Source organism: Oncorhynchus keta, unplaced genomic scaffold, assembly GCF_023373465.1.
Source record: "Oncorhynchus keta strain PuntledgeMale-10-30-2019 unplaced genomic scaffold, Oket_V2 Un_contig_21014_pilon_pilon, whole genome shotgun sequence".
Lineage (NCBI taxonomy): Eukaryota > Metazoa > Chordata > Actinopteri > Salmoniformes > Salmonidae > Oncorhynchus > Oncorhynchus keta.
In genome coordinates, this window is record NW_026282269.1 from 12,640 (window position 1) to 27,610 (window position 14,971).

Sequence of the window (14,971 nt, forward strand, 5' to 3'; positions counted from 1 at the left end):
TCCACTGCCACTGATTCTGCCCACTGCCACTGATTCTGTCCACTGCCACTGATTCTGCCCACCGCCACTGATTCTGCCCCCTGCCACTGATTCTGTCCACCGCCACTGATTCAGTCCACTGCCACTGATTCTGTCCACTGCCACTGATTCTGTCCACTGCCACTGATTCTGTCCACTGCCACTGATTCTGTTCACTGCCACTGATTCTGTCCACTGCCACTGATTCTGTCCACTGCCACTGATTCTGCCCACTGCCACTGATTCTGTTCACTGCCTCTGATTCTGTCCACTGCCACTGATTCTGCCCACTGCCACTGATTCTGCCCACTGCCACTGATTCTGCCCCCTGCCACTGATTCTGTCCACTGCCACTGATTCTGTCCACTGCTACTGATTCTGTCCACTGCCACTGATTCTGTCCACTGCTACTGATTCTGTCCACTGCCACTGATTCTGTCCACTGCCACTGATTCTACCCCTGCCACTGATTCTGCCCACTGCCACTGATTCTGTCCACTGCCACTGATTCTGCCCACTGCCACTGATTCTGTCCACTGCCACTGATTCTGTCCACTGCCACTGATTCTGCCCCCTGCCACTGATTCTGCCCACTGCCACTGATTCTGTCCACTGCCACTGATTCTGCCCACTGCCACTGATTCTGTCCACTGCCACTGATTCTGTCCACTGCCACTGATTCTGCCCCCTGCCACTGATTCTGTCCACTGCCACTGATTCTGTCCACTGCCACTGATTCTGTCCACTGCCACTGATTCTGTTCACTGCCACTGATTCTGTCCACTGCCACTGATTCTGTCCACTGCCACTGATTCTGCCCACTGCCACTGATTCTGTCACTGCCTCTGATTCTGTCCACTGCCACTGATTCTGCCCACTGCCACTGATTCTGCCCACTGCCACTGATTCTGCCCCCTGCCACTGATTCTGTCCACTGCCACTGATTCTGTCCACTGCTACTGATTCTGTCCACTGCCACTGATTCTGTCCACTGCTACTGATTCTGTCCACTGCCACTGATTCTGTCCACTGCCACTGATTCTGCCCCCTGCCACTGATTCTGCCCACTGCCACTGATTCTGTCCACTGCCACTGATTCTGCCCACTGCCACTGATTCTGTCCACTGCCACTGATTCTGTCCACTGCCACTGATTCTGCCCCCTGCCACTGATTCTGCCCACTGCCACTGATTCTGCCCACTGCCACTGATTCTGCCCACTGCCACTGATTCTGTCCACTGCCACTGATTCTGTCCACTGCCACTGATTCTGCCCCCTGCCACTGATTCTGCCCACTGCCACTGATTCTGTCCACTGCCACTGATTCAGTCCACTGCCACTGATTCTGTCCACTGCCACTGATTCTGTCCACTGCCACTGATTCTGTCCACTGCCACTGATTCTGTTCACTGCCACTGATTCTGTCCACTGCCACTGATTCTGTCCACTGCCACTGATTCTGCCCCCTGCCACTGATTCTGCCCACTGCCACTGATTCTGCCCCCTGCCACTGATTCTGTCCACTGCCACTGATTCTGTCCACTGCCACTGATTCTGCCCCCTGCCACTGATTCTGCCCACTGCCACTGATTCTGTCCACTGCCACTGATTCTGCCCACTGCCACTGATTCTGTCCACTGCCACTGATTCTGTCCACTGCCACTGATTCTGCCCCTGCCACTGATTCTGCCCACTGCCACTGATTCTGTCCACTGCCACTGATTCAGTCCACTGCCACTGATTCTGTCCACTGCCACTGATTCTGTCCACTGCCACTGATTCTGTCCACTGCCACTGATTCTGTCCACTGCCACTGATTCTGTCCACTGCCACTGATTCTGTCCACTGCCACTGATTCTGCCCCCTGCCACTGATTCTGCCCACTGCCACTGATTCTGCCCCCTGCCACTGATTCTGTCCACTGCCACTGATTCTGTCCACCGCCACTGATTCTGTCCACTGCCACTGATTCTGTCCACTGCCACTGATTCTGCCCCTGCCACTGATTCTGTCCACTGCCACTGATTCTGTTCACTGCCACTGATTCTGTCCACTGCCACTGATTCTGTCCACTGCCACTGATTCTGCCCACTGCCACTGATTCTGTTCACTGCCTCTGATTCTGTCCACTGCCACTGATTCTGCCCACTGCCACTGATTCTGCCCACTGCCACTGATTCTGCCCCCTGCCACTGATTCTGTCCACTGCCACTGATTCTGTCCACTGCTACTGATTCTGTCCACTGCCACTGATTCTGTCCACTGCTACTGATTCTGTCCACTGCCACTGATTCTGTCCACTGCCACTGATTCTGCCCCCTGCCACTGATTCTGCCCACTGCCACTGATTCTGTCCACTGCCACTGATTCTGCCCACTGCCACTGATTCTGTCCACTGCCACTGATTCTGTCCACTGCCACTGATTCTGCCCCCTGCCACTGATTCTGCCCACTGCCACTGATTCTGTCCACTGCCACTGATTCTGCCCACTGCCACTGATTCTGTCCACTGCCACTGATTCTGTCCACTGCCACTGATTCTGCCCCTGCCACTGATTCTGCCCACTGCCACTGATTCTGTCCACTGCCACTGATTCAGTCCACTGCCACTGATTCTGTCCACTGCCACTGATTCTGTCCACTGCCACTGATTCTGTCCACTGCCACTGATTCTGTTCACTGCCACTGATTCTGTCCACTGCCACTGATTCTGTCCACTGCCACTGATTCTGCCCCCTGCCACTGATTCTGCCCACTGCCACTGATTCTGCCCCCTGCCACTGATTCTGTCCACTGCCACTGATTCTGTCCACTGCCACTGATTCTGCCCCCTGCCACTGATTCTGCCCACTGCCACTGATTCTGTCCACTGCCACTGATTCTGCCCACTGCCACTGATTCTGTCCACTGCCACTGATTCTGTCCACTGCCACTGATTCTGCCCCCTGCCACTGATTCTGCCCACTGCCACTGATTCTGTCCACTGCCACTGATTCAGTCCACTGCCACTGATTCTGTCCACTGCCACTGATTCTGTCCACTGCCACTGATTCTGTCCACTGCCACTGATTCTGTTCACTGCCACTGATTCTGTCCACTGCCACTGATTCTGTCCACTGCCACTGATTCTGCCCCCTGCCACTGATTCTGCCCACTGCCACTGATTCTGCCCCCTGCCACTGATTCTGTCCACTGCCACTGATTCTGTCCACCGCCACTGATTCTGCCCCCTGCCACTGATTCTGTCCACTGCCACTGATTCTGTCCACTGCCACTGATTCTGTCCACTGCCACTGATTCTGTCCACTGCCACTGATTCTGCCCCCTGCCACTGATTCTGCCCCCTGCCACTGATTCTGCCCCATGCCACTGATTCTGCCCACTGCCATTGATTCTGCCCACTGCCACTGATTCTGCCCACTGCTACTGATTCTGTCCACTGCCATTGATTCTGCCCACTGCCACTGATTCTGTCCACTGCCACTGATTCTGTCCACTGCCACTGATTCTGTCCACTGCCACTGATTCTGCCCCCTGCTACTGATTCTGTCCACTGCCACTGATTCTGCCCACTGCCACTGATTCTGTCCACTGCCACTGATTCTGCCCACCGCCACTGATTCTGCCCCCTGCCACTGATTCTGTCCACCGCCACTGATTCAGTCCACTGCCACTGATTCTGTCCACTGCCACTGATTCTGTCCACTGCCACTGATTCTGTCCACTGCCACTGATTCTGTTCACTGCCACTGATTCTGTCCACTGCCACTGATTCTGTCCACTGCCACTGATTCTGCCCACTGCCACTGATTCTGTTCACTGCCTCTGATTCTGTCCACTGCCACTGATTCTGCCCACTGCCACTGATTCTGCCCACTGCCACTGATTCTGCCCCCTGCCACTGATTCTGTCCACTGCCACTGATTCTGTCCACTGCTACTGATTCTGTCCACTGCCACTGATTCTGTCCACTGCTACTGATTCTGTCCACTGCCACTGATTCTGTCCACTGCCACTGATTCTGCCCCCTGCCACTGATTCTGCCCACTGCCACTGATTCTGTCCACTGCCACTGATTCTGCCCACTGCCACTGATTCTGTCCACTGCCACTGATTCTGTCCACTGCCACTGATTCTGCCCCCTGCCACTGATTCTGCCCACTGCCACTGATTCTGTCCACTGCCACTGATTCTGCCCACTGCCACTGATTCTGTCCACTGCCACTGATTCTGTCCACTGCCACTGATTCTGCCCCCTGCCACTGATTCTGTCCACTGCCACTGATTCTGTCCACTGCCACTGATTCTGTCCACTGCCACTGATTCTGTTCACTGCCACTGATTCTGTCCACTGCCACTGATTCTGTCCACTGCCACTGATTCTGCCCACTGCCACTGATTCTGTTCACTGCCTCTGATTCTGTCCACTGCCACTGATTCTGCCCACTGCCACTGATTCTGCCCACTGCCACTGATTCTGCCCCCTGCCACTGATTCTGTCCAGTGCCACTGATTCTGTCCACTGCTACTGATTCTGTCCACTGCCACTGATTCTGTCCACTGCTACTGATTCTGTCCACTGCCACTGATTCTGTCCACTGCCACTGATTCTGCCCCCTGCCACTGATTCTGCCCACTGCCACTGATTCTGTCCACTGCCACTGATTCTGCCCACTGCCACTGATTCTGTCCACTGCCACTGATTCTGTCCACTGCCACTGATTCTGCCCCTGCCACTGATTCTGCCCACTGCCACTGATTCTGTCCACTGCCACTGATTCTGCCCACTGCCATTGATTCTGCCCCCTGCCACTGATTCTGCCCACTGCCACTGATTCTGCCCCCTGCCACTGATTCTGCCCACTGCCACTGATTCTGTCCACTGCTACTGATTCTGCCCACTGCCACTGATTCTGCCCCCTGCCACTGATTCTGCCCACTGCCACTGATTCTGTCCACTGCCACTGATTCTGCCCACTGCCACTGATTCTGTCCACTGCCACTGATTCTGTCCACTGCCACTGATTCTGCCCCCTGCCACTGATTCTGCCCACTGCTACTGATTCTGTCCACTGCCACTGATTCTGCCCCCTGCCACTGATTCTGTCCACTGCCACTGATTCTGCCCCCTGCCACTGATTCTGCCCACTGCCACTGATTCTGTCCACCGCCACTGATTCTGCCCACCGCCACTGATTCTGCCCCCTGCCACTGATTCTGTCCACTGCCACTGATTCTGTCCACTGCTACTGATTCTGTCCACTGCCACTGATTCTGTCCACTGCCACTGATTCTGTCCACTGCCACTGATTCTGCCCACTGCCACTGATTCTGTCCACTGCCACTGATTCTGTCCACTGCCACTGATTCTGCCCACTGCCACTGATTCTGCCCCCTGCCACTGATTCTGTCCACTGCCACTGATTCTGTCCACTGCTACTGATTCTGTCCACTGCCACTGATTCTGTCCACTGCCACTGATTCTGTCCACTGCCACTGATTCTGTCCACTGCCACTGATTCTGCCCCCTGCCACTGATTCTGTCCACTGCCACTGATTCTGCCCACCGCCACTGATTCTGTCCACCGCCACTGATTCTGCCCACTGCCATTGATTCTGCCCCCTGCCACTGATTCTGCCCACTGCTACTGATTCTGCCCACCGCCACTGATTCTGTCCACCGCCACTGATTCTGCCCACTGCCATTGATTCTGCCCCCTGCCACTGATTCTGCCCACTGCTACGGATTCTGTCCACTGCCACTGATTCTGTCCACTGCCATTGATTCTGCCCACTGCCACTGATTCTGCCCACTGCCACTTATTCTGCCCCCTGCCACTGATTCTGCCCACTGCCACTGATTCTGCCCCCTGCCACTGATTCTGACCACTGCCACTGATTCTGCCCACTGCCACTGATTCTGCCCCCTGCCACTGATTCTGCCCCCTGCCACTGATTCTGCCCCCTGCCACTGATTCTGCCCCCTGCCACTGATTCTGCCCACTGCCACTGATTCTGCCCACTGCCACTGATTCTGCCCCCTGCCACTGATTCTGCCCACTGCCACTGATTCTGCCCACTGCCACTGATTCTGCCCCCTGCCACTGATTCTGCCCCCTGCCACTGATTCTGCCCCCTGCCACTGATTCTGCCCCCTGCCATTGATTCTGCCCACTGCTACTGATTCTGCCCACTGCTACTGATTCTGCCCCCTGCTACTGATTCTGCCAAATGCCACTGATTCTGCACACTGCCATTGATTCTGCCCACTGCTACTGATTCTGCCCACTGCTACTGATTCTGCCCACTGCTACTGATTCTGCCCCCTGCCATTGATTCTGCCCACTGCTACTGATTCTGTCCACTGCCACTGATTCTGCCCCCTGCCACTGATTCTGCCCCCTGCCACTGATTCTGCCCACTGCCACTGATTCTGCCCCCTGCCACTGATTCTGCCCACTGCCACTGATTCTGCCCACTGCCACTGATTCTGCCCCCTGCCACTGATTCTGCCCACTGCCACTGATTCTTCCCACTGCCACTGATTCTGCCCCCTGCCACTGATTCTGCCCACTGCCACTGATTCTGCCCACTGCCACTGATTCTGCCCACTGCCATTGATTCTGCCCACTGCTACTGATTCTGCCCACTGCCACTGATTCTGTCCACTGCCACTGATTCTGTCCACTGCCACTGATTCTGTCCACTGCCACTGATTCTGTCCACTGCCACTGATTCTGTCCACTGCCACTGATTCTGTCCACTGCCACTGATTCTGTCCACTGCCACTGATTCTGTCCACTGCCACTGATTCTGCCCACTGCCACTGATTCTGTCCACTGCCACTGATTCTGTCCACTGCCACTGATTCTGCCCACTGCCACTGATTCTGCCCACTGCCACTGATTCTGCCCACTGCCACTGATTCTGCCCACTGCCACTGATTCTGCCCACTGCCATTGATTCTGCCCACTGCTACTGATTCTGCCCACTGCTACTGATTCTGCCCCCTGCTACTGATTCTGCCAAATGCCACTGATTCTGCACACTGCCATTGATTCTGCCCACTGCTACTGATTCTGCCCACTGCTACTGATTCTGCCCACTGCTACTGATTCTGCCCCTGCTACTGATTCTGCCCACTGCTACTGATTCTGCCCACTGCCATTGATTCTGCCCACTGCTACTGATTCTGCCCCCTGCCACTGATTCTGCCCCCTGCCACTGATTCTGCCCCCTGCCACTGATTCTGCCCACTGCCACTGATTCTGCCCCCTGCCACTGACTCTGCCCACTGCCACTGATTCTGCCCACTGCTACTGATTCTGCCCACTGCCACTGATTCTGCCCACTGCCACTGATTCTGCCCACTGCTACTGATTCTGCCCACTGCCACTGATTCTGCCCACTGCCACTGATTCTGCCCACTGCCACTGATTCTGCCCACTGCTACTGATTCTGCCCACTGCCACTGATTCTGCCCACTGCCACTGATTCTGCCCACTGCCACTGATTCTGCCCACTGCCACTGATTCTGCCCACTGCCATTGATTCTGCCCACTGCTACTGATTCTGCCCACTGCTACTGATTCTGCCCCCTGCTACTGATTCTGCCAAATGCCACTGATTCTGCACACTGCCATTGATTCTGCCCACTGCTACTGATTCTGCCCCTGCTACTGATTCTGCCCACTGCTACTGATTCTGCCCACTGCCATTGATTCTGCCCACTGCTACTGATTCTGCCCCCTGCCACTGATTCTGCCCCCTGCCACTGATTCTGCCCCCTGCCACTGATTCTGCCCACTGCCACTGATTCTGCCCCCTGCCACTGACTCTGCCCACTGCCACTGATTCTGCCCACTGCTACTGATTCTGCCCCCTGCCACTGATTCTGCCCACTGCCACTGATTCTGCCCCCTGCCACTGATTCTGTCCACTGCTACTGATTCTGCCCCCTGCCACTGATTCTGCCCACTGCCACTGATTCTGCCCCCTGCCACTGATTCTGTCCACTGCTACTGATTCTGCCCCCTGCCACTGATTCTGTCCACTGCCACTGATTCTGCCCCCTGCCACTGATTCTGCCCACTGCTACTGATTCTGCCCCCTGCCACTGATTCTGCCCACTGCCACTGATTCTGCCCCCTGCCACTGATTCTGCCCACTGCCACTGATTCTGCCCCCTGCCACTGATTCTGCCCACTGCCACTGATTCTGCCCACTGCTACTGATTCTGCCCACTGCTACTGATTCTGCCCACTGCCACTGATTCTGCCCACTGCCATTGATTCTGCCCACTGCTACTGATTCTGCCCACTGCTACTGATTCTGCCCCCTGCTACTGATTCTGCCAAATGCCACTGATTCTGCACACTGCCATTGATTCTGCCCACTGCTACTGATTCTGCCCCTGCTACTGATTCTGCCCACTGCTACTGATTCTGCCCACTGCCATTGATTCTGCCCACTGCTACTGATTCTGCCCCCTGCCACTGATTCTGCCCCCTGCCACTGATTCTGTCCACTGCCACTGATTCTGCCCCCTGCCACTGATTCTGCCCACTGCTACTGATTCTGCCCCCTGCCACTGATTCTGCCCACTGCCACTGATTCTGCCCCCTGCCACTGATTCTGCCCACTGCCACTGATTCTGCCCCCTGCCACTGATTGTTTTATCTCTAATTAGCACCATGCAAGGGAATGAAGACATGATCACAGAAGTGGTGTGATTAGACAAGCTCACTGTATGCCAGACCCACTGCATGGGGAGCAGTGAAAGGTGTAGAAGAGGACAAGCCAAGTTTCCATTCTTGCTGGAGCTCTGGCATCGTTTCTCCTGTCTGTCTCCCACTGCTAATAGAGGGAGGGAACAGTGAGTCTGGGAAAGAGCTCTGTATAAGATTCTATCCATGTGTTTTCTTTCATTAACTTCAAATTTGTTACTGTTGTATGGAGTCTTCTAATATATAGTCAACCCCTTCATTGCCCTCTGAATAGAGTTGCTTTACTAATCCTCTCACTGATATGCCTTAGAGACAAGTCACCAACTCAAAGAGCCTCAGTGTCTTTCTGTCTTAATGCAGTCTCTGTTCTGTTCACACTCTTCCGCCTCCACTGACCCGGCCCACCAAACCCAGGTTGGGTTTAGAAACTGGTTCACTACATTGCATTGATGCGGTTATATGTGTTAAATAGCACCCCCTGTTGGCAAATAGAAGGAACATCAGTCAGCATACAGTCGGCTGGTACAGTAAGATCTTTGAAAGAATTAAATGTTGAATACAAACCTGTGTCCGTACACAAGTACTTTCTCTCTGTCTTTGGTGTACTAACACTGACTCTCACTGACCCTCTCTCCTCTATACCTCTCTCCTCCTCCTCTATCCCTCTCTCCTCCTCCTCTCTCCTCCTCCTCTCTCCTCTATACCTCTCTCCTCCTCCTCCTCTCTCCTCTATCCCTCTCTCCTCCTCCTCTCTCCTCTATCCCTCTCTCCTCCTCTCTCCTCCTCCTCCTCCTCTCTCCTCTATCCCTCTCTCCTCCTCCTCTCTCCTCTATCCCTCTCTCCTCCTCCTCTCTCCTCTATCCCTCTCTCCTCCTCCTCTCTCCTCTATCCCTCTCTCCTCCTCCTCTCTCCTCTATCCCTCTCTCCTCCTCTCTCCTCCTCTCTCCTCTATCCCTCTCTCCTCCTTTCTCCTCTCTCCTTCTCTCCTCCTCCTCTCTCCTCTATCCCTCTCTCCTCCTTTCTCCTCTCTCCTCTATCCCTCTCTCCTCCTCTCTCCTCTATCCCTCTCTCCTCCTTTCTCCTCTCTCCTTCTCTCCTCCTCTCTCCTCCTCCTCTCTCCTCTATCCCTCTCTCCTCCTTTCTCCTCTCCTCCTCCTCTCTCCTCTATCCCTCTCTCCTCCTTCCCCTCTCTCCTTCTCTCCTCCTCTCTCCTCCTCCTCTCTCCTCTATCCCTCTCTCCTCTATCCCTCTCTCCTCCTCTCTCCTCTATCCCTCTCTCCTCCTCTCTCCTCCTCCTCTCTCCTCTATCCCTCTCTCCTCCTCTCCTCTCTCCTTCTCTCCAGGTCTAACTGGTTGAAGCCGTGCTGTGGGCGGAGGGTAGCCCCGTGTCAGGTGTGTCTGCTCAGTGCAGGCTTCAACTGTTTCCTGGTGGCCCTGGTCATCCTGGTGGTGGTCTTCTTGACCCTGGAACTCCTCATAGACACCAAGCATCTACAATGTAACTATCTTTCCCATTGACAGTAAAGGAGGATCCTTATACATTGTGTTCTAGTGACTGTAGAAAGTTAGACTTGAGTAGTCCTGTGCTTCCTTGATCCTGTGACCCATGTTTTGGGATTACAGCCCATAGAAACAATTATCATGATGCTGCATTAACATGCGTTCCAACCTGTTTTATAAGCATGATTACATTTCTTACCAATGAGAGGAAACTACGGCGACTAAAAGGCCCATATGAGAGAGAAACAGCATTGCCAACCGGGATAGTAAATGAGTCTATGAACTGGTTTCTACTCAACAGCACTGACTGTCTGGGCAGGTGTCATCATCGCATTACATTACGGACTGTAAGCCATGGTTACATCCCGAATGGTATCCTATCCCCTATATACTGCACTACTTTTGACCAGAACCATTTGGGCCCTGATCAAAAGTAGTGCACTATACAGGGAATAGGACACCGTTTGAGACGCACCTCAAGAGACAGGTCTGTATTGACAGATGATCCTTTCTCTGCTCTGGAGACGACAGGACACCAGTCACAGATGCATTACCATAAACTCCGACTGTCCTGGCTGTCCTGTTGCCAGCTCTGGAAAGACACATGGAGGCAGTAGGAAGGAGGCAAGGAGGATGGGGGAGATGGGGAGATAAAGGGAGGGATAAATGGGCTGATGGACTGATGGATGGGGAAGGAGAAGTAGAGCGGGAGCATTCACAACACTGTTAGATGGAAATGAGGAATAGTGGTAAAAGACATGATGTAATATCAATGCACCATTCTTCTGCCAATCTGCCAGATTTTGAGAAAAAATCAATATGGCTGGACAGATGTAGACATTCACAGGACATGGTAGTGTTGCTCTTGATTCCATTAAGAACAATCGTTAAAAGTGGAATCATCCTTTAAATATATACTTCTCCTTGATGCAACCGCTGTGTCAGATTTCAAAAAAGCTTTACTGAAAAAGCACACCATCCAATAATCTGAGTACAGCGCTCAGGCACCAAAACATACAGATACCCGCTATGTTGTGGAGTCAACAGAAGTCCGAAATATCATTATAAATATTCACTTACCTTTGATGATCTTCATCGGAATGCACTCCCAGGAATCGCAGTTCCACAATAAATGTTTGTTTTGTTCGATAAAGCCCATCATTTATGTCCAAATACCTCCTTTTTGTTTGCGCGTTTAGTTCACAAATCCAAATTCATGAGGCGCAGGCACTTAGTCCAGACGAAAAGTCAAAATGTTCCATTACAGTTCGTAGAAACATGTCAAACGATGTATAGAATCAATCTTTAGGATGTTTTTATTATAAATCTTCAATAATATTCCACCTGGACAATTCCTTTGTCTTTAGAAATGAAAAGGAACACAGCTCACTCTCACGACTGCGTGCATGACTTAGCTAATGGCATTCTGCCAGACCTCTTAGTCAAACAGCTCTTATTCGCTCCCCCTTCACAGTTGAAGCCTGAAACAAGGTTCTAAAGACTGTTGACATCTAGTGGAAGCCTTAGGGAGTGCAATCATACCAAATGTACACTGTATCTTGGATAGGCAAAGACTTGAAAACCTACAAACTTCAGATTTCCCACTTCCGGGTTGGATTTTTTCTCATGTTTTTGCTTGCCATATTAGTTATGTTATACTCACAGACATCATTCAGACAGTTTCAGAAACTTCAGAGTGTTTTCTATCCGAATATACTAGTAATATGCATATCTTTGCTTCTGGGACTGAGTAGCAGGCAGTTTACTCTGGGCACCTTATTCATCCAAGCTACTCAATACTGCCCCCAGCCATAAGAAGTTAAGATACACATTTTTCTCTTTTGTTATTTATTCCAGTTGCCAATGCTATTCAATTTGCCAGTGTCATCCATTGGATCAGCCTTGCCATCCTTTCACTCTTCTTCACTGAGGTAAACACACACACACACACACACACACACACACACACACACACACACACACACACACACACACACACACACACACACACACACACACACACACACACACTGGGTTAAGTAATACTTCAAGAGGAGGTTAACAAGGTTTAGGGCTTGGGTTACAGTCATATGATCCACCCAACACCTTATACCACTCACTGACACTATAAATGAAAGGTGTCAGAGGGGAATGGTATTCAAGGTCTATATATTAAAAACTAAACTATAGTTACTGTAACTATAGAGACCGTGACTTATTAAATGGTCATAATAATAATATTTTTCCTATCCACCAATCAGAGAATATCCCTCTCTGCTCCTCTCTTTCAGTGGAGCCGTTGTTGTCACAATGTGCTACTACTGTATGATGAATGAGACTTTTACATTGTCACCCTTTCATCATGATTAGATTGTAACTCTATCATTTTCCTTTTCAAAATAAAGGACCCTCCCAACCCCGATTAGAATGTAACTCTATCATCCTCCTTTTCAAAATAAAGGACCCCCCAACCCAACACTAGTGTGTGTTACTGTACATACAGTAGATGTATGTAATGGATCAGGTAAGATCAGACAATTAGGAGAGCCATTGTACAGTGTTCAGGATCAATATCCTTTCCCACATTCTAATTGATCGAAATACTTGTAAAAAGTACCCTTCAAAGATACAGTTGAAGTCGGAAGTTTACATACACTTAGGTTGTCATTAAAACTCATTTTTCAACCACTCCACAAATTTCTTGTTAACAAACTGTAGTTTTGGCAAGTCAGTTAGGACATCTACTCTATGCATGACACAAGTCATTTTTCCAACAATTGTTTACAGACAGATTATTTCACTTATAATAATCTGTATCACAATTCCGGTGGGTCAGAGGTTTACATACACTAAGTTGACTGTGCCTTTAAACAGCTTGGAAAATTCCAGAAAATATTTTCATATCTTTAGAAGCTTCTGATAAGCTAATTGACATCATTTGAGTCAATTGGAGGTGTACCTGTGGATGTATTTCAAGGCCTACCTTCAAACTCAGTGCCTTTTTGCTTGACATCATTGGAAAATCAAAAGGAATCAGCCAAAACCTCAGAAAAACAATTATAGACCTCCACAAGTCTGGTTCATCCTTGGGATGAATTTCCAAACACCTGAAGGTACCACGTTCATCTGTACAAACAATAGTACGCAAGTATAAACACCATGGGACCACGCAGCCGTCATACCGCTCAAGAAGGAGACGCATTCTGTCTCCTAGAGATGAACGTACTTTGGTGCAAATCAATCCCAGAACAACAGCAAAGGACCTTGTGAAGATGCTGGAGGAAACAGGTACAAAAGTCAAACGAGTCCTATATCGACATAACCTGAAAGGCCGCTCAGCAAGGAAGAAGCCACTGCTCCAAAACCGCCATAAAAAAGCCAGACTACGGTTTTCAACTGCACATGGGGACGAATATCGTAATACTTTTTGGAGAAATGTCCTCTGGTCTGATTAAACAAAAATATAACCGTTTGGCCATAATGACCATTGTTATGTTTGGAGGAAAAAGGAGAGGCTTGCAAGCCAAAGAACACCATCCCAACCGTGAAGCACAGGGGTGGCAGCATCATGTTGTGGGGGTGCTTTGCTGCAGGAGGGACTGGTGCACTTCACCAAATACATGGCATCATGAGGTAGGAAAATGATGTGGAGATATCTCAAGACGTCAGTCAGTCAGCAAATGGGTCTTCCAAATGGACAATGACCCCAATCATACTTCCAAAGTTGTGGCAAAATGGCTTAAGGACAACAAAGTCAAGGTATTGGATTGGCCATCACAAAGCCCTGACCTCAATCCCATAGAACATTTTTGGGCAGAACTGAAAAAGTGTGTGTGAGCAAGGAGGCCTACAAACCTGACTCAGTTACACCAGCTCTGTCAGGAGGTATGGGCCAAAATTCACCCAAGTTATTGTGGGAAGCTTGTGGAAGGCTACCTGAAATGTTTTACCCAAGTTAAACAATTTAATGGCAATGCTACCAAATACTAATTGAGTGTATGTAAACGTCTGACCCACTGGGAATGTGATGAAAGATATAAAGCTGAAAGAAATCGTTCCCTCTACTATTATTCTGACATTTCACATTCTTAAAATAAAGTGGTGATCATAACTGACCTAAGACAGGGAATTTGTTACTAGGATTAAATGTCAGGAATTGTGAAAAACTGAGTTTAAATGTATTTGGCTAAGGTGTATGTAAACTTCCGACTTCAACTGTATATGTTACTTTCTGTGACCATGTAGAATAGGAAGGCTTGAGTCAAAGAAAGCCTACATTCACAGCAGCAGTATAAAAATGGCTGTAACTTGTCCCGTCTTTTTTTGTCCATATTCAAATGACGTTTCAGAATGTGTTGTAACTGTGTTGAAACCTGAGGAGAGTGAGAATATTTCGCCTTGTCATGGGAGAGGTTGTATTTGGCTTTTCTCCTCCCCTTCCATCCTTTCTCTCCCTCTTTTCACAGACTGTCTTCAGGATTGTAGTCCTTGGGATTTGGGACTACATTGAGAACAAAGTAGAGGTAAGATTAATTACGCAAGCTTCATAGCAAGTACTGAAAATATAATAACTTTCCCTCGAGAAATCAGGAGTTTTATCATTGAACTATTTTTTCTTCATCAAATCAATTCACATTACAATTGTTAAATGTTAAATGCTGCCAAAAAGTCTGCGTGCATTGTAATCTTCCTCATATAATAAACCTCAATGTAATATCTCCTAATGA

General features: G+C 50.3%; 1 protein-coding gene across 1 annotated transcript; it reads left to right on the forward strand.

The window, feature by feature from the left end:
- Nucleotides 1-10,087: 10,087 nt before the first annotated feature.
- LOC127920861 (transmembrane protein 266-like) lies at nucleotides 10,088-14,781 on the forward strand (the record flags this gene model as incomplete). The annotated part of the gene is made up of 3 exons (XM_052504888.1): nucleotides 10,088-10,242; nucleotides 12,102-12,175; nucleotides 14,711-14,781. Coding segments are annotated over 3 exons (300 nt in total), but the record flags the coding sequence as incomplete, so codon positions are not given.
- Between the last annotated feature and the right edge of the window lie 190 nt (nucleotides 14,782-14,971).